Below are 19,727 nucleotides of genomic sequence, written 5' to 3'. Positions count from 1 at the left end.
ATCATCCTGTGATCTCAAATTAAATAAAGGACATGAACAGAGTTCAGTAGAGCGAAGGTAGTACACATCCTTTGAATGAATCTCACTCACCTCTGACTCTGGAAGACCATAATCTGGGAAGTATTTCTCCCTGTGCATATGTCTTTATATCAGTTCTACAGACCCTCAGCTCAATATGGCTTTTAGTTTCTCCTGCAATGTTGAGTGTGACCTTTGTCGAATTGTGAACTGGCTGTTCCTGATATTTACACACTGAGATTATTCCAGTCACTTCAGTTCCTGGCATGTTTCACCTTTCTGCACTGGGAGGTTAGAGCTGTGTGTCCACCTGCCTTACCCCCACTGGAGGTAACAATACTTATATCTTTTACCGTAGACTATTATAACATTGTGGAGGGGGAGAGGATTTAAAGTGGAAAGGGACTAAGCTGAATGTCAGAGTGAAGGGAGAGAGAGAAAACACACAGAGAAGAAGGTGGAGGTGGGATGTTGGGCACTGCAGGTGAGGGAAAATAAAACTGTGAAAATACGAAGCACATGGAACAAAAACAGGTTTGAAGTTGCCCCCTAGAAAAAGCAACTGCAGAATAAAAAGTTTTTAATGAGGCTTAAGAGGATGAGTTTGGAGAATGTGTGCTGATTAGTCCAGTACTCATCCGAGCGGACTGAACTGATTCTTAAAGGTGTAGCAAAACTACTCAATAGTGGGAGTAGAGGATTTTGGGAAGCACAGTTTTAAGTGTTTAAACATATTTATGTTAAATAAACAGGGGAAGATATAACACAGGAAAAGCAAGTGAAGAGTGTCCATGTGACATTATGGGCTGAATAAATATAAACTCCTGCATCTGTATTTCTGCTTGTTCCATTTTCCTTCAGACAGCCTTTGCCTCTTTAAGTGTAACTACGCAATTAAAATTTCAGTAAATCATGCTCTAAATATGTGAAGTAATTTGGTGAGAGACTTCACTTGAGCCTTGATCTCTTTAATTACATGCTGGCATGAATAGTTCCTGAATGTCTTTTTTTTTTTTTTTTTTCTGGTTAAGAACTTTGTGTACATCATGCGTCTGCGTCGCTTCCCTGCAGCATAAACGATGTTCTCGTCAAAACCATGACACAAACAAACACGCAATCAGTTCTCAGGCGCTTTTCTCAGTTTGTGTCCCCAGGTTTTTGTCTCTTCGTCTCACTCTCGTTTACCTACCCGGCAACACTCGCTGCACAGTTTATTACAGAAAACCTGAGAACACATGTTGAGTGTGTCAATCGTGGTGCAAAACGTTCTTTCAGTTCATTATATAGGCAGGAACAGCAAACAAAAAGAAACAGAAAACTTGTTTGTTTACACTTGATTGTGTAAATGTCCCTGTAGGTAACTGCTGATATAGAAAGACTTGAGGGGGTAAATGGCATGTCATGCGCACAGCATGTGTGTGTGTTACCTGGCCACATGGTTGATGACAGGGGAGAAGTTGGTGGGTCCGTAGAGCTGAACTGACTTCAGACTCTGGTAGTAGGCTTCCATCACGCCGTCAATACCAGCACAGTATGGGTTCTGAGGATTGCCGTTCTACATTAAACAAGGGAAAATAACAGAAAATATCCACTCATCCACCTTTATTCCCAAAAAAACAAGCTCACTGATTTCATTCCAACTGATTTAGAAATAAATAGGACAACTGGAGAAAAACTGCCCTTCCCACAAATGCAACCTACAGCATGAATTAGTGTGTAACACTGGAGTCTGCTGCCGGTGGAGGAGAAATTCTCATTACCTTTTTCTTATATTATCGACTGGAGTTCATGTATATTGGTCTCTGATTCTGAGGGAGTGACATTAAAACCCAGCATGAACTCTCAAGGTACAGAAACACACAAATGACTGTAAAAATCAGTCGCTGTAACATAAATATGCATAACTTCATGTTACCTGTTACCCACATGAATAAAATATACATCACTGAGTAACAAATGGGCCCAGAAGGAAAACCCATTAATGCAACCCATCTGTTGCATTAGTTCATTTTACTTTCTTTGAGACATAATGAAGAATAACTCTGGGCACAAAACTACATCTGAAAGCTGAAAGGAACATAATAGTACAGCATTTGTTTCTTTCCCTTCCTTCATGTCCTCTCACTTTCTACTGTAAAACTAATTATGGGTTGAGCTTATGGACGACATAGCCATTGGACAGGGGGTTAAATATCATAAGGCAGGCTTCAATTATTTTCTTTCCTCATTACCTCTCATCCTTGAAACCAATATTTTATTCACTTTCACCCTTACCAAAGCAAATTCATGAGAAACCCGTCCATCAGGTGGCAGCTTGGCTCCAAAGCCCAGTGCAGGGAACATCTTATCGCTGTCGTAGTCCTGGATGATCTCCCCTACTGCCTTCAGGGCCATGGCGTAGGTATTCAGCTGGTAGGGGCTCATGTAGTGTAGTGAGGTGGGCTGGGCTGGGTTACCTGTTTGTGATAAAGGGAACACACACACATACACACAATCAGAGGCTAGTAACAAATCTAAGTAAAAATGTACATATTTTGAAATATATCCTTCTAAAAGACAAATGAAAAACCCAATCAGATAATTAATTACCCATCTGTAGCCAAATTTCCTGTGAGAGGCTGTGTGGGCTTAATGGTGCTTCATGGGAATGACTACCACTATCTGAAGCACCACTTGAACTTCTAAATGATGTTTTACCCATAATTATTTTTTGTGGTTCAATATAGAAGCCAGAGCTTCCAAAAACACCCACCTAATGGATCTAGTGGTTCTCCATGAGTGCTTTTTGTATGACACCACAACATGCGTGGGTCCTTTCAGTCCTGTGCAGTGTCACTGAACGGCCTCACTTGGCTGCTAATTTACTTCATGTTATATTAATATGAAATCTTTCTTTATCTCCCTGTACGTGACTTGTCATATCTCTATTCAAGCTGTATTTTAATAAACTGCAGGCCTCTGTATTGAGATTTTATTGAGAGCCAGACAAGATCAAGTACACTCCAACCCCAAATACATTTTTTTACATCCACTGCCTGAAAGCTTCCATTTGATTTAATAGGATCTGGCTCTATTGCCGCCGCCTGTCCTGCTAGGACCAGGCTCAGGAGTAGACGGATAACACAGCCCGTTATCAGGGCCATCGTAGCATGTTACTACTCTCAGTTTTAGCTGCCAGGTGTGATGAAGAGGGTTATTAGGAAACACTTGGTTCCCCCATCTGCATATATTTGCATAAACGCTCCCTAGGAATTCAGCGCACTGTGTCTTTATGTGGCTCGCTGTGTGTGTGCATATTCAAAGAGTGTGTGTGTGTGTTTGGAGGCTCACCATTGGAGGCTGTGAAATCAATAGCCACTGTGAAGTTAATCTGGGTCCTTGAAAGACAAAAGCAGAGAGATGATTCATTAATAAGCTCTCATCCCTGCCCTCTCTTTCTCTCTCTCTCTCTCTCTCTCTCTCTCTCTCTCTCACACACACATACACATACACACACACCTGTGACCCAACAAGAAACAATCAGGAGCAATGAACTGCAGACATAATCAGGTTAAAGTTATCACTGCTCCAGAGTGCAAACAGAGTTCTCCCTGCCCTGTAGCTGTGACAGTAATAAGGAGACAGAGGGTTATGGGGCTTTCACACTAAATGCACAAGCATGGCATTGCTCAGAGGGAGGTGGCTGCTGTTTTTAATGGAGAACATAGCTCCAGTCTCTCTAACAACTCCACAAGTTAAAGCAGCACGGGCCAGCCTGACTTTGCTCCAATCATTTAAGGTGAGATTTTTACAAATGCTAAATTTCACTCCAAAAAGAAACAACAGACATGAATGTACCGCACATACCAAATTTCAAAGTGTAATGATGCTAAAATTTGCCTGCTCTGTATCTGGATAAGGTCTAAAAACATATTTTTCACTAGTAAATAGTCACTAGTAAATGTATTTACACTAAATTTCCAACATCGTGTTTTTTGACTTGTGCTTTGCCTCCCAAAAACAGACAAAACAGACAGAAATGATGAGAAAGAAGCATGGTCAGACAGAGATAAAACCTGACAACACACAGCACAGCAGCCAGGACGAGAGTGGCATGTCCCCCCCCCCATCAAAACAGTCCCCAACTTGTTAACCTGCAGGAACAGGATGTGGTTAAGCGCTCTGTCGGCCTGTCACAGCTTTTTCACACCAATCCTCACCCGCTGCCACACACACACAAACACAAATGCCTCCCTGTCTTCCTTATACACCATCTCGTGCATTCACATAGTGTCAACCAGCCAGCAGCTCATCATCTTTGTCACCTTGGTATGTCACTGTGCCGTCCAGAGGGGACACAACAAGAGGGAGGAACACAGGAAGGGAAGGGTTGAAGAGACAATTAATAATCAGCCCAACCACATAGTGATGTGACTGTGGGGATGAGTAAGAGGTGGCAGAATTTGTCAATCTCAGAACTGAGCTTTCTGTCATTTGGACAAGATTTTATTGTATCCTGACAAAAATCCCAGTGTCAGATTAGAATCAGATAAAATATGTGAAAGGTTTTTAGTATTGCCTGTAAACAAAACAAATGTGGGGGGAAAAAAAACACAGTATAAAATTGCGTCAGTCACATATGTGGTTCATTTCCCCCATATAATGAAAGAAAATTCAGGTACAAAGAACAGGACAGCTGCAAGGACAAGGGAGCAGAGAAACTCTGGCCCAGTTCCCCTCACTGGCTCCAGTCTAGCAGCCATACACAATCTCTCTCTGTGACAATACACACACACACACACACACACACAAACACACACACACACACACACACACACACACACACACACACACACACACACACACACACACACACACACACACACACACAATTTGCGAGAGTAACTTGAGTTGCGGAAGCGTGATGGGACAGTCAGAAAACAAGGTGAACCAGGGGACGAACAGCAAATATGACAAAAGGCAGAGAGCCCCAGCAGCATGAAGTCAGAACTACAATGTACATTTAGGAGCTGCCAAGCAAATTATGACAAAAGGAGCAATTCACAACAGATTTGGCAAACTACTGAATACTTCCCAAACTGTTTCATCCTTTTCATGGGTCAACTTTATCAAATCTCTGCGGTGTGACTGTGATTGTTTTTTGTAATGAGCCTGTGAAATTTACAGTCTGCAGCGGCATCAGAGTTTCTTATTTTAGTGAAAATCACCCCTGATGCTTGACATGAATTTGACTTCAAATGGAGAGAATATTAAAATCCAGACTTGAGCACAGGACACTCTCCTAAAGGTCAAATATACCCTCTGCATTAATCAGACAGGAATTTGAGTGGGACATCAGTTCAGTGACCCTTGCGATTTTCCCTGGTGATGTACGTTTTAGATGCCATGCTCTGAGGATGTCCAGCCTAAGGAATATACTGTGTGTACATATACCTATAACAACATCCATGTCCATGTGCCAACCTCTCTCTCTCTCCATCTCACACACAGTAGCATGAAAGTATTTCACAGTAAAGCCTTAACATATTTGTTTCCATGGTATGTTTCCTGCTGCAGATTTAACTTTCACTGTGTGGGTGTCAGGTCGAAGACACACACCATAACATACACACACTATATTAAAAAAAAAATACTCCAGCCCAGCGACTTGGTACAGTGAAGGAATGCTAAAACGGTGCTGCTCTGCTGCAGAACAGGTTCGAATCAGAAAGGCAGCAAAATGCTCCGGCAGGTATGATAAGGGATTTCCACAGGCAGTGGTCTTAACTACATCATATATTGGCAACAGCAGAAAGAGGATGTGAGCTTAGCCTTAAAAAAAAAAAACAACCTTATCGTTGTGTGTCCTAAAAGTAGAAGGTAGAACTTGCATGAGCTGTTAGCAGCTTTATCATGTCATGATGTTTTTTTTATTGGGTAGCCTGAAATGGCTGCTATCCAGCTTTTGGCACGTTGGCTTAAGCTTTTTGCTTCAGATGGAAAGACTTCTACACACACATATTCCATAAAATTACATGTCACCTGTTCCTCACTGAAGGGAATTGGAAAATGAAATCATGGAGATTAACTTGGTTGATATACAGTCAAATCCCTTTTAAAAGCTGTATACTAGAATAAAGTCAGTAGAGCAGTGAAGATATGCAGTCAGTTTTGTACTGACTGGCCCTTTTTATTCCCTTATATGTGGCTTTGTGCTCTGCTCTAACCTCTTTTTAGAAGAGTAAAGAGTTTCTCTTTATTAGCACCGCGGCTGGGCAGCCTCAGTGAGTAATGGCTGGCTAAGCGCCTTGCTTTAAAGGCACACTGAAGACAGCTGTTCACTTTTACGTTCCTTTTGATTTAGTCCAAGTTCTGCTACCTGCTGTTTCTGCCTCTTAAATATGCGCGCGTTTCTGAGAGGTGTCATCGACCCTGTGTGTGCACGTACAGCGTACGATAATATGTTTGGGGTTTAGCCTCTTTACCAGCTAGTTTTGTCAGTGATCATCCCCTGCAGTGAAGGAGCAGGGGGTCAAAATGACAAAACATCACATCTGGACAACTGCTTCAGATAAGCCTTCCTGCAGGCTGAACAGGCTGGATGCTAATGCTTTCCCCAAATCTTTAACATATCTAATTTCTAGACTGAGGAAAGCAACATACAGTGGTAAGGCTGGGAGAAAAAGCCAGGCTCAAGCCAGAGGCAGACACAGTGAAATAGAAATCACAGGTGAACCAAAAGACAAAAAAGAAAAACATGTATATTTTCCTATAATTTCCTCTAGTCTGAAAACAATACCTGGCCAGTGAGATTTGCTTAATCATTTTAAAGACAGAACAGAACAGAGTCCAACCAGTAGCCCTTTAAACAGCTCCACTACCTTTCTTTCTGATGCAAAGAATATTTATCTATATTGTAACCAGGCGTCTAAAAGCATCAGTTAAGCTGTTTACAGTAATTTAATAATACTTCAATGTGTTGTGTTTCAGGGTGAGCATTGTTATTTGTAGCTGTATCTTTATTTTGTTGCTTCAATACTAAGTAGTAAAGCACTTTCATTTCATAGATGAAGATAGTTATCTTTGCAAAAATAAACATACAACATATGTACAGATCCTGCAGCTAAAGTTTTATTTAAAAAAGGTAAATGTGTTCTATTTAAAGACACAAAAATGGTCACAAAAAGTCTCCTTTCCTTTTATATTTATGTGCCAGAGGGAAAAGAATGCATGAGTGCACTGAGTGGCCTAAAAACAGCATCTGAGGTTATGTGATGTGGCCTCTCTTGATGATATGCTAACAGATGTTGCTGGTTGGACATTGTCCATCTGGCTACATTAGAGGAGAAGAGAGGAGATGTGAAGCTCATACCTGCATCAAGTCAAATCAGCACACATACTGTCAGACTGCACAAACTGCATTTGCTCCTTTGCTAGATGAAACCCAAAAAGCAAAAAGTCTAGGGCCGTTTAAAAGATTAGATTTTTTACAAATTTTTGTCCTGGAGTGTCTGCTCCTCCAGCTAATGATCACCTCTCAGAATGATCTCAATACAAAGGGAGAGCTCCCTCCTGCTTCTATTCTGGCTTCAATACTCAATTCACAAACCAAAACAAGGGGAAACAATATCTGTCACGATAACTGACAGCCATGCCTTCAAAGGCACAAATCAAAATGAAAGATACAGCCAACAATTCTTCATTTTTATCCTCATGCTCATGAATAGAGGCCTCTTTGTTGAAAACCATGGGTGGGACTAACGCTTTATTAGAGGGGGAGAGAAGAATGAGAGCAGACCTGTCCCAGGTTGAGACAGAGTCTTCTCAAATTAGTCATTTATGCTAATGCTGCCAGCAGATCATGTTCCTAATTATGTCCAAATGAACAATTAGCTGATTGGGTTGAAGCTGTAAAAAGAGCTGTCAATCAAAAGATACGATGCCAGTGAGGAGGAGCGCTGAGAGAAGACAGAATAAAGCAAGCTGAAAAAATACCTGTGTAGACAGCCCCAAACAGCCTGAGACACACAAGGGGTTTGGGTATAAAAAAAAAGAAAAAAAAAAAACTGCAACTAGATCACTGTGGTCCATTTAGGTTTCAAACACTGCATTTGGCATTTTTAGAAAAAGATGAGACTTCTCCCTTAGCAGAGAAACTGCACTTTAAATGACACTTGTAGCTCAGTCTAACACCACTGTCCATCATGCAAACTGACCCCACCAAGAGAAGCCCCTTAAACATACACACTAGCTCCATCTAACTTCCTAATCTTAATCTGGACTATACACTGAATTGTATTCCACATGCAGTGTGAATCAACAGCCTGTTGATCGGCATCTGAAAGCTATCTCTACTGGCCCATATGACATTAATGGGTATGTGAACCAGTGTTTATACTAAATTCATAGCTCGGGCAATGTAGTTGCACATGCTAACTGTATAGCAAACCCAGTCCTATAGAAATTCGAGTGGCGTATTGAGGGTATGTTAAGTCAAATAACTCAGATATTACATTTTCTCTTGCATATTACTATTATAATAAACGTTTCTTCTCAAACATGGTCAGAGGAAAAAATTATAACAAGGCTTCTCTTTCACCCTGACAGGCTATTTAATAATCACCACGGGGCTGCAGTCAAATCTATCCATTATCTGCACTGTTTATTCCCTGTCAAAGGTCAATCCAGCCAACACTGACTGAGGGGCAGGGTACAATCTTGACAGATTCCCAGTCGATCCCAGGGACGACACACAGTAACAGATACCCGGTCGCACCTACATCACCCATAAACCCACCCTGCATGTGTTTGGACTGCGGGAGGAAGCCAGGGGACCTGGAGAAAACCCACACATGCACGAGGGAGAACAGGCAAAGAGGAATTGAAACGCTAACCTTTTAGCTGTGAGGCGAAAATCACTGAACCACTATAATCAAATGTTAACGTCACTTAACAGACAAGTGTAAAACATGCATGTCAACATGGAACTAATCAATGCGTAAGGCAGGCTTTCAGGCCTTTACATTATTTGTTGTATTGACGTCTTGGAGAATCCCCTCTGGCTGAAGCCTGTTATGACCAGGATAGTTAAAACAAACATTATACTGACCACAATTTGTAGTTCTACAGCAAAGACACTGAATACTTTAATAAATATGCATCATTATCTAAAAACATATTTGTCATCATGAGTTAGTGATAGTAGATTAATAAAATTAGTGACAATTTATTCCATTTACAACACAAAGTGAAATCTATCTGAAGCAGCTGTAGATGTGCTCTTGTTTCATCGACAGAAAAACTTTGTGTTAATGATGTCGCCTCAAAAATCAGGCAAAAACTTTGTAATGTAGTTTTTCTTCTTTAAGAAGACACACCTAAAAAACACAGCTACAAGGGCAACAAGAAGAGCAGGCAGGCACGCAGGCACACACACACACACACACACACACACACACACACACACACACACACACACCCTTGACAACCTCCCCCTCTGTGACTCTAATGAAGGCAGTGTGTGTAGGCGAGTGCTCACCCCATGCCTGGTTACACACGCTCTAAGCTCCTGAGCAACATACATATGCAAGCACATGTACAGATGCACATGTGAGCACACGCATGACGGCCCATGGCATGAGCAAATGCTGAACCAGAATATAAGGTTACACACGAGGACTGAGACCCACTCACACAGGGCGGTCCATCTGTCGGTCTCTCTCTTTCTCTCTACCTTACACTTTCTTCCTCTCATATGCATATGGACACTTTTCCATCTGATGCACTCACTGTGAGGGATCATTATCTTTGGCATAATGCAGACGCTGAATCATGAAGGGGTTATCACTGAGATAGGAGCCGGCACATTTAGCTTGGCACTTCTAATTAAAGGACCATGACACCATCTCTCAGTGTGGGTTCAGTGAATGTGAGGGCAGTGACCTACCCTCCTTTGATGTAGTCCAGGAAGGTGACTTCAATGTCCACCAGGAATGACAGCAGCGTCACCTGTAAGTGACAGGGCCACATTCAGCTGTGTGTGATGATGACTTAAATGTTGCCTCTGAAATTTGGTTACTTAACCTTGTTAATACCACATTTCAGTGACCAGGTCAGTGGTTGGTGTAACTCTGTAATATTAAATAGAGCTTTGATGCAGATTTGAAGCCTTACCGTCCCAGAGTTGAGGTATTTTTTCTTCTTTCCTTTCTTCTTTGGATTTACCACCTGAAAAGTAAAGAATTCTCTCCTGTAATTCCAAGTCATTCATACACATGCAGTTCACTGATTCATCCACCACTATAATCTTTAATGTGAGGTATATAAGACTTTCTCTGTTTGTAGTTTGGCCTTGTTATTTTTTCAATATAACAAAAAGTGGACTTGATAAGTAGAAACAAAATCTAAATTACAATAAATAAAATCTAAATAATGGCCAACACTATATTCTGCAGAAGCTGAAATATACAGTAAATTCTTGTGTGGTCTTTGAGGTCATAATTCACACATCTGCCTCTGCCCCTCTCTCCATGCTCAAACGCCCCCCTCCCCTAAACTAGTAATCACCAAAACAAGGCTTTGAGCAATGCACCTTAAGCCCAACGTATCTAAAGAAGCTGGCAAATCCAGAGGTAGACTGTGCCTCTAAAATGAGACCCCATAAATGTGTAACAAGACTCGGAGTGAATACAGACACCGTTTGTTGGATAAATAACAATTCCTATGCATTTAAACCAGTTGTTTTCATCGCTCGGGGGCTTTGTTGTTTTTGTGAACTGATTAGAAAAGAGCCGGTTTTTCAACCATGGACCTCAATTCATTTGGTCTCACACGTTGCAATCCAAGCTCATTAAAACATACAATTGCTACTGAGATGTGGGGACCAGCCAGAAAAAAAGACCCGAGACTCATTTTGAATTCCAAACACTGGATGTGGCCTTTTAAATCAAAGTTATGTTCAAATTAAACTGTGCCAAGGTTAACAGAAAGAGGGAGCCTTGGGGAAACAACATACAGATGTGTGGATTTATGCATTTCTCCTTGGTTCACATTGCAATGGCTACCCACAAGGACAAATTTGCCTCTGGAGATGGACTACAGTGACTGAAACATGACCGTAACATGAACACACACAGCAAAGACCTCTAGCAATGCAAATCCACCCTCTGCCTGCTCCAAGCTGAAGACACACAGGCTAGAAATCTCAAAATGACTGCATACATGTCTCTCCTGATTATCTCGTATATCAGCCACATACACCTTTGTGCATGTGCATGTCTGAGGAGTATTAGGTAAACAGCAGCTGTTTAACATGACAGTTCCCTGTGTGTTGTCCTCAGTCTGGTTCCCTGTTAATCAAGAAGCATTAACTCTTCCTGGGAGAAGATCAGCCATTGATCCGTCACAACTGTCAGGGTGTGTGAGAGTGGAAGTGAAAGAGATAAGATGTGCAGTGAGATGAACATGGGCTCTGCGCCATGGTAGTTGCAAAATTTGATAAAGTTATATAGTTTCACAAATTTTATATATGTTTCATTGGGTTTTGAGATTTAGGTTGGCATGAATAGTGCTGAAGATTAAACTTAATTAGTGAATATGTAATTAGATCATCACCTCTGCTTGAGGCTACCCTCGCTCCTACTAGTAAAACAAAATCAAATTTCCAACCAAACCATTTGTGGTTGCATTGTGGGTAATGTAGGTGGCTAGTTTTAACAAGGACAAGAATGCATGAAATAAGAAAAAACTATTTCTGGTTTTGTTGAATTTATCACAATTTTTTAAAACAAAGTTAGAGGAATGCTAAGTTAAATAATTTCAAAAACATTTAATAGGAAGTATCTTTCACTTCACACCCTCTAAAGCTGTTCTAGATGAGTAACATAATGAGTAAAGCATTATTCCCCCTCCCAGATTTGTAGATTTGAAATGAAAAACACTGACCTCATACACGTTGAACTGGCTCTGCCCTCTGGATAATTCTCTGTAGCTGGTGCTGAACTCTCCGATAAAGTCATGACTACAGAGAGATATGAGGAGACAGATGGAACCACAACAGGAGGAATATATTTATTTCCACTTCATCATTTAAGACAGTACATAGTAACAATCACAACATGTGACGTGAAAACTCAAAAGAACACTGTACCAGCAAACTGGAAGAAATAGCTGACATTTTGTCTTCATACTGTGTATTATGAGTTTTAAAAGCAAACTGAACTGCCTCCCAAAAAACTGTGAAAGAGTGAAAGTGAAAGAGATGGTGATAAAATTAGATGTTAGTGAGTATTAACATAAGAACACCATGGTGAAAGCCAAATTAGACATTTCCATACAGATGGAAATGATTACACTTAAGCTGAGTTCAACTCAACAGCTTTCTCAGTACCGCTGAAAAATATTAGTGTTCCCTCTATCAGATTGAGACTGACATTAAATAAATTGCAAAGTTTAAAGAATGGAGAAATAACTCTCTGTTAAACTATGGCTTGACAAATGCCCTCCTCCTTCTTCTCCTCCTCCTCCTCCTCTCTGGCTGTCAGAGTCCAGAGTCCAGACTCCTCATTAAACAGTCAATCTGTGACGTCCCCGACCTTAGCTCCCTCTACATGCCGATCACATACCACTACTGATCATGTAACATGAGTTGGATATCAATGAGATCCAGATGAGGATTAATAAGGAATTGCTGTCTATTTATCAGTGATTATTAGCTATGAGGTGATCCATGGATGACAGATGAGCCCTAATGTTCATGACCCTTACAACCAATAATAGCCCTAACCTTATAAATCCTCACTGTAAATAATAAAACATACCACAATCTATACAATGGTCTTCTGGCCCTGACATAACTTGGTATCAGCTCAGAACTAAATCAGTGCAGTGGCCTCTGTCAAATGAATGGATGTGTGTGCTTTGTGAAGTGACATTATCCAGCTCAAAGCAGTTTTAAGATTCTTTCATTCACCAAAAGTAAAGTAACAAACAGCAGAGGTGAGGAACCAGACAAAAAGGTTATTTGTCCAATCATGCATCAGACAAAGCACTGCAAAAAAATACTGGATCGCTAGTCGCAAAGTAGATAATAACTGCACTGAAAAATTATTATGATTATTTATTTTCAGACTGTAATTTCAAAGTGTTTGCAATTTGTGTTATTACAAAAATACCATACGGATAAATAGAACGATTTACCTGCCATCTCTGTCCCAGTCGTACACCTCAATCTTGATTGTTCTGTTGGGAGAAGATCAAGTTAAATTCTTTAAAATAAAAATGCTGGATATTTACAATAAAAGAAAGAAAAAAGATTTGTACTTTTCCAGAACTATTATTACTTCTATCACATTCAAAGATCAACACTGCTCTTTTCTATTTGTGACATTATAAAATATACACAGACATTGCACCTAACCCATGATCAGAATTATGCTCATTTCTTCCGTCATTGTTGTCATGGAGCCTTTAGGAAACACACATCCATTCTGCTGCTTATCTTTATTCTAACACACTGTCAGCCTGTCACTGTCTCCAAATACATCTATTTCTGCATCCCATTATGGCTTATAAGAAAATGAAAAAAAAAAAAACTAAATAGTCTGCATGAAGCAGATATGCTGCGCTACCACCCTATCTACCAATATCTTCAACAGAAGAGTAATTTCTCTGACAAAAGCAGGAGCAATACATAGAGGAGAGGGGTGAAGCTAGAGGATTATAGAGCAGACACTGAATCAAAACAGAAAGGAAAAGGCACCATGATGAATAAAGAGACAAGCATAAAGAGAGTGGTGGGCAAGGGTGAAGAGAAGACTAAAAAACTGAAATAAACATTTAACAATGTTACAGAAATGAACCAATTAATTTAGTTTTTTTTAACTCTCAAGTATTAATGTGTAAAGGTTTGTAAGCAGAGAGGAGAATATTATAAATTGTGTATGACTTTGCTTGGACAGCTTTCTAAAAACTAGCGGTAAATCTTTGAAACTTCAGCCAAAACTGCACTTTCCCATCGTCCTCATGTTTCAGTATGAGGGGAAGTGGAAATGCAAAACCATCATTACAAGAACTTAGAGCTGCTTAGAGAGCCAGATGCACATTGGAGGAAAGCAGACAGTAATGGAGGAGTGGAAATGGGTTGACTGGCACTGACTGGGGATGTATGTGTGTACGTATATGTATGTACGTGTTTATGGGTGTGTGTCTCATTAAACTGGTGCTATCACATCCTGTCAATCTGCTTTGTGAGGAAATTAACAATGATTTCAATGGTTAATTTTACAGCCACTGCATGTGTGTGTTGTGTGTGTGTGTGTTTGTGTGAACACAGGCCCATCAGAGCACCTATGAGCAGAAAGACACACGGTTCTCTATTGTTTGCCAGCTAGAACTCATCCTTATCTCTTCTCCCAGGCTGCAGAGTCACTGTGTGTGTGTGTGAGTGTGTGTACTGTATGTCCAGTACACTGTCCGAGTTTCCCACTGATAAAATACTGTGTGACTCAAATCCTTTAATAAGCTTACTGGACCAAGCGTCAGATCAATGTTGCTGTCTGCTAGCTTAGCTCAGCTAAACCATATTATCTGCTGCTTTGTGCCTTTTGTCACTACGCAGCTGCTGTCCACACAGGAAATGAACACATGACGTTTTCTCACTCAGATTTGGTCATCCCCTGGGATGTAAAGTAAACCTTGTGTCCTCCACAAGACGTAATTTCTGTAAGTAAGTACATAATAATATAAACAGCTGAAAATGCTGAAATGAAAGATAGGAAATGAAGATATATAATCTATTTTAAGAGACAATGCTGAAAAGCACATTGTTAATGGGTCAGGAGAATTCCAATTAAATGCTAACGTGGCCTAAAGAGATGTTTAGTCCTTGAATGTGCTAAATAGTTCTTTCATAGTTCTTTACATTAAAGCTGCTTTTTTGGTAAATTATTATGAAATTCTGTATTGTTCAAATGAATTGTTACCAAAAATAAGACAAATAAAGGGACCAGTCTAAAGCCTGATATAGCAAGAGGCAAAAAAGCAGAATTTATTATCTCTCTTGTAAAACTAGATAAATGTAATTCCATGATCCATAAAGACTGCCTTCTGTAGAGTTAGCAGTCCATCAAAAAAAATCAATAACAACAAGCAGCATTGACAGATGCTGCAGCCCAGGCAGCTCCAGGATCAGCACCATGGACAGAGGCAGAGACACTAAGGCAGATGATCCACCATCAGCTCTGGAACAGGTCTGACCTACTGGGCGTCTCCAAGCTTCATATTCTCAAATTTCCCAAGCATGGTTTTATATCAGATCAGTTATCAAATCATTGGAGACTTGCTGTCATCTAATGCCTTCAGACAGATCAAGTTGCATATATACCTGCGCCTCCATCAACAGCTATTTTAAGTCTAATTTGCTTCCATCTGTTGAGTATCTCCTTAAAAACTACAGTTATTTGGGCTTTTCATATTAAAAACGTAATTTGTTACCAGGTTTACTTAAACAAAGATGACTTTTATAACATGAAGTCAGTAATAGTTGGGTGGAACAGTTAACCCTAATCACCTCTATATACAATATAATACTGTTGTATGTGTAGTTCTAGGAAGCCACTGTGTTATTCAGCTGAAGAGGCCATTAGATACTGCAGAAACACTCACTGTAAAATCAGAGTTGCCCATCTTACCTAGCATAACATTTTCAATACTTCCGATACTAAAATAACTCCCCTGGATGATTTCAGATGATGACTTTCTACTTAGGTTTTCATAATATCTAGTATCTAAAATGGGAATCACACTTACCTGTCGTAATCACCATTGCAAAGCGCTCGAACAGGGATCTTAAAAGCCTGCCACACTGGGTTCAGTGTGTTCTTCACCACCTCTGTCTTGTGGCAGATGGTAAAGCTGCAGAGAGAGACAATAAGGGCAATGAGTGAGAACAGAGAGGAGCAATGGGAGTTCAATGAGAGAGAAAAGCTTAGATTCATCTTATGTTATGCATATATGAGAGGGGATAAGACAATTTAAGAGACTTTCTACTGACTTTTTGCTCACTGAAAGTAAAAGTGGTGGGCCAGCAGCTATACCGCTGACCTGACACACACACACACACACACACACACACCCTCACACACACACACACACACACACACACAAAGGTAATTTCATTAGTCCCTCAGCTAGTAGGTGGACTTGGTATTTCCACCCTCTGCACACAAGGTCTTATCTTACTTGTCACACACTGCAGGATGGAAAAGAGAGCCCACAGCGCTGGATCGAACACACGTACACACACACACACACACACACACACACACACACACACACACACACACACACACACACACACACACACACACACACACACACACACACACACACACACACACACACACACACACACACAATCAATATGTACACTAGAGCACCGCAGTTGTTCAATGGCTCCTGCTTCCATGCACAACACACAGCACACATTTAGGCACAACCATCTCCACCTGTAATTCACACACATGCTTAAACAAGCAGCATGGCGCTTGATTTGATGTAAATCAATAAAACCAATTTCCTTTGGATGAGGGGATAGACTAAATCAAATGAAAAATTCGGAAAGCTAAGAGGGAAGGAGTGTGAAGAAAGGAACTCACGTGCCATCCTCGTTGCTCCTGTAGAAGACCAGAAAGGGGTCAGACTTGCCGAAGAAATCTTTTTTGTCCAGCTTGTTCCCACAGAACTGCATCATTACTGATTCCTAACGAGTAGTAATATAGAAAGACAGAGAAACAGAATAATAAATAATATAGAGAGCATGTTTTCATGGTTTGTGACCAGATTACACATTGGTCCCTGAGGTTGAAGGTTTCATAGCTCTATATAGTCAGTCAGAGGAAAAATACACATGGATGCCATTGATTCCAAGTCTTTTATTATTGATGATTAAGTCACCAACATACTTACTTTAAACTATTACACCCCACACTGCTATAATGGATCATTTTTGTCACTTAAATGTCACGTCAGCCATTTATCTACAGACTGGGCAGCAACAGATGAGAAAACATGAGAAGTGTATATTCATCCTCACCCTGCAGTTGTTCAACTCCTCTGCCTTCACAATAATGGTCCCGCATTTCTTCCCTGGAATGCCTCTGTAAACAACCCAACACAGCAAAAGAGTAAGAGATCATAATCACAGTGTATCTGGCATGACAACACAGTTAAATGTACCATGTTCCCTTCTTCCCCGTCTTTGCACTAATGGTTAAAGACTGAATTGACAATGTGGCCCACATGTTACATTTCCTAACGAGAAAAAACACCTTGACGTCAGAACAGCCCGTATGCTGGAAGAGGGATCAATAAAAATGATCAAGTGTGAACCCGCATGTGTTCATTTTTAGAACTTCAACTGAAATTAGTCCTGTCCCACACAAAACACACATTATACAACCAAGTAATCATCTGTGAATATACTGTATGTATATCTACAGTGTCTCTGCCTTGTTTGTTTACTCAGTGATACTTTATACTGACACTGCAATGAACTGACCAGGGAGGAAAAGATGAGCTCAGTCAACCAGTCGTGGGACCTCTAACACTATTTGTGGCTGATTACAAGTTTTGTGTTGTGCTGAGACTCAGCAGAGAACCATCCTTAAATGTGACAGCACATTACAAAGTAAAGACCTACTGGAAATGCTGCATTACTGTAGTAGCACCACCCAGTTCAGTCTCCTGCTAGGAACAAACATCATGGAAAGTTTTACATCCTCCTGCCGCCTGAAAACATTTCCAAGATACTAAAGGAACCTAAGGTGTTTATGATTGTGTGTGTGTGTGTGTGTGTGTGTGTGTGTGCACTGGTATGAGGGTGTCTGTATATGGACCATTCTGTTGGTTGGTGGTTTAGGGTTAAATGACAAACTGATGTGCATGAGCGACCATAGTGGTGCGTTTATTACGATGTGCACACGTAGCAGATGTAGTAAGGGTGGAAAATGGTGATGCGTGTGTGTGTGTAAAGACTTTCTCTAAATAAACATTGCAGCCTTGAAGGTGAACTCAGTGACATCATTTACAGTAAATCCTTTCATACACACATACACACATCTGACTAATTTTACTGAGTAAAGCATTTCTTTTAGGCCATTAAGGGAAAAGACAAGGGCAGACTGTTTAGATTCTGACAATCATATTTTCCAGTCCACTCACATATTTATGCTGCATACAGAAACAAACACACACACCTAAAAACACAGCACTAATCGTTCTCTTTTTGGTCTGATGCATTTACATTACCATGACTACCCATGACTAAAATCTCCTTTATGGTGTTTTCAGTACTATTATTTTTGGATAGTTACATTTTGTTGCATTAATTTTTTATTATGCAAAGTCATTTCATCAACAGTTAATATATTAATTGATTTGCAGAGCTTAAAATACTTCATGATGCAGTAAGACGGAAATTTGTACCGACAGTACAACTGTAATGCAATGACGTGTCTACTCCCAGTCCAATCCTCAGGCCAGAATAAGTAGTTAAAAGAAGCTATATATGTGTGGGAGGAAGAGCAGAACAATATAATTTGAGATAACTTTTGAGAGGTTGTGCAATCTGACAAAGAGGTCTGCTGCATGATGAGCTCTGCTCTGAGAGATCCACCTGGCAGAAATCGACTCGGGCAGTAATTTAGACAGCCCAGAATTGGGGTTGACGACCTCTGCGTGGATGTAATTCAAGTCTCCTTTTACTCCAGCATGAGAAACCGGGAAGAAAGTGCTTTTCAAATGGCAGACCTATCAAAGTGAAACAGATCCTGGAACTGATGCTTTGCATTGAGGAGCGGAGGGCTTTTTCTTTTCCTTTTCTACTTGCAAAAGTGATACCCTTTTGACAGAGATCTGAGGATGAGAAGAAAAACTAAAATAGCACCTTAGAGAGACAGAGAGGAGAATATCTCGCTTTTCTCTCTTATTTCCTTCTGTTTTCCACACGGCACAGGAAGGTGAGGTCAAGTAATCTGCATTATTAAGTGTGTAAAGTGGGTTTAAGATATTGAGAAGAGTTATTGAGACTTAAGATTGGTAGGGAAAAAATAAAGAATGACAGAAAGCGAGGCAGACTTTATTTACCTGACTTAAACATCAAATCAACATATGCTGTGTGCACATATGGACATTCTTTGTGCAACCAAGCTGCTTTAGCGCGACAGCAATGCCTTCTTTCGTGAAGGCAAATAACTTTGTGTTGCTTGCACATTAATCTCCACCCACGTCATTTAATTTTCTACATAATATAATTTAGCTCTCTCTGGTTCTAGATATCCACATTTCAGTACTGGCCTCTTTCACATGGTCACCTATAGTATCTTTACTCTCTATTATACGATGAACACCGGCAGCATCAAACATTATGAGCAACGCAAATGGTTGTTGACACACAACGTGATGTCTCTTAACAACATGATGTGTGTCAGAGTGCAGAATGGACAGCAATAATGAGAGAGCTAATTAAAAATAATGAGCGGTGTGGGTTTTCAGTGTCCGGACCATTTCGGTGACAAACCTTTCCAGAGCTGAACCCAACGTTATTTCAGATAAGTTCCATTTCATCGGTGTCTCATCATGAGACAGATTATTTTATGGTACTACTACACGAGTCTTGTCAGTAAGAATGATGTCTTTTCCAGTGACTTTTAAATTTTTAATGTTATGTTCTC

The 19,727-nt window shown here is 40.4% G+C and overlaps 1 protein-coding gene across 1 annotated transcript in view; it reads right to left on the bottom strand.

The window, feature by feature from the left end:
• LOC113142154 (copine-8) overlaps positions 1-19,727 on the bottom strand; it is a 63,769-nt gene that overhangs the window by 8,912 nt on the left and 35,130 nt on the right. The window contains exons 7-16 of the mRNA XM_026326997.1: positions 17,090-17,153; positions 16,653-16,756; positions 15,805-15,909; positions 13,195-13,236; positions 11,941-12,016; positions 10,171-10,224; positions 9,944-10,005; positions 3,349-3,395; positions 2,293-2,474; positions 1,446-1,573 (exon numbers count right to left, since the gene is read on the bottom strand). Coding sequence (XP_026182782.1) covers positions 1,446-1,573; positions 2,293-2,474; positions 3,349-3,395; positions 9,944-10,005; positions 10,171-10,224; positions 11,941-12,016; positions 13,195-13,236; positions 15,805-15,909; positions 16,653-16,756; positions 17,090-17,153 — 864 coding nt within the window. The remainder of the gene's footprint in view (positions 1-1,445; positions 1,574-2,292; positions 2,475-3,348; positions 3,396-9,943; positions 10,006-10,170; positions 10,225-11,940; positions 12,017-13,194; positions 13,237-15,804; positions 15,910-16,652; positions 16,757-17,089; positions 17,154-19,727) is intronic.

Source organism: Mastacembelus armatus, chromosome 23, assembly GCF_900324485.2.
Source record: "Mastacembelus armatus chromosome 23, fMasArm1.2, whole genome shotgun sequence".
NCBI classification, from domain to species: domain Eukaryota; kingdom Metazoa; phylum Chordata; class Actinopteri; order Synbranchiformes; family Mastacembelidae; genus Mastacembelus; species Mastacembelus armatus.
Note: the sequence above shows the minus strand (reverse complement) of the source record. Positions and strands in the feature narration are given on the sequence as shown.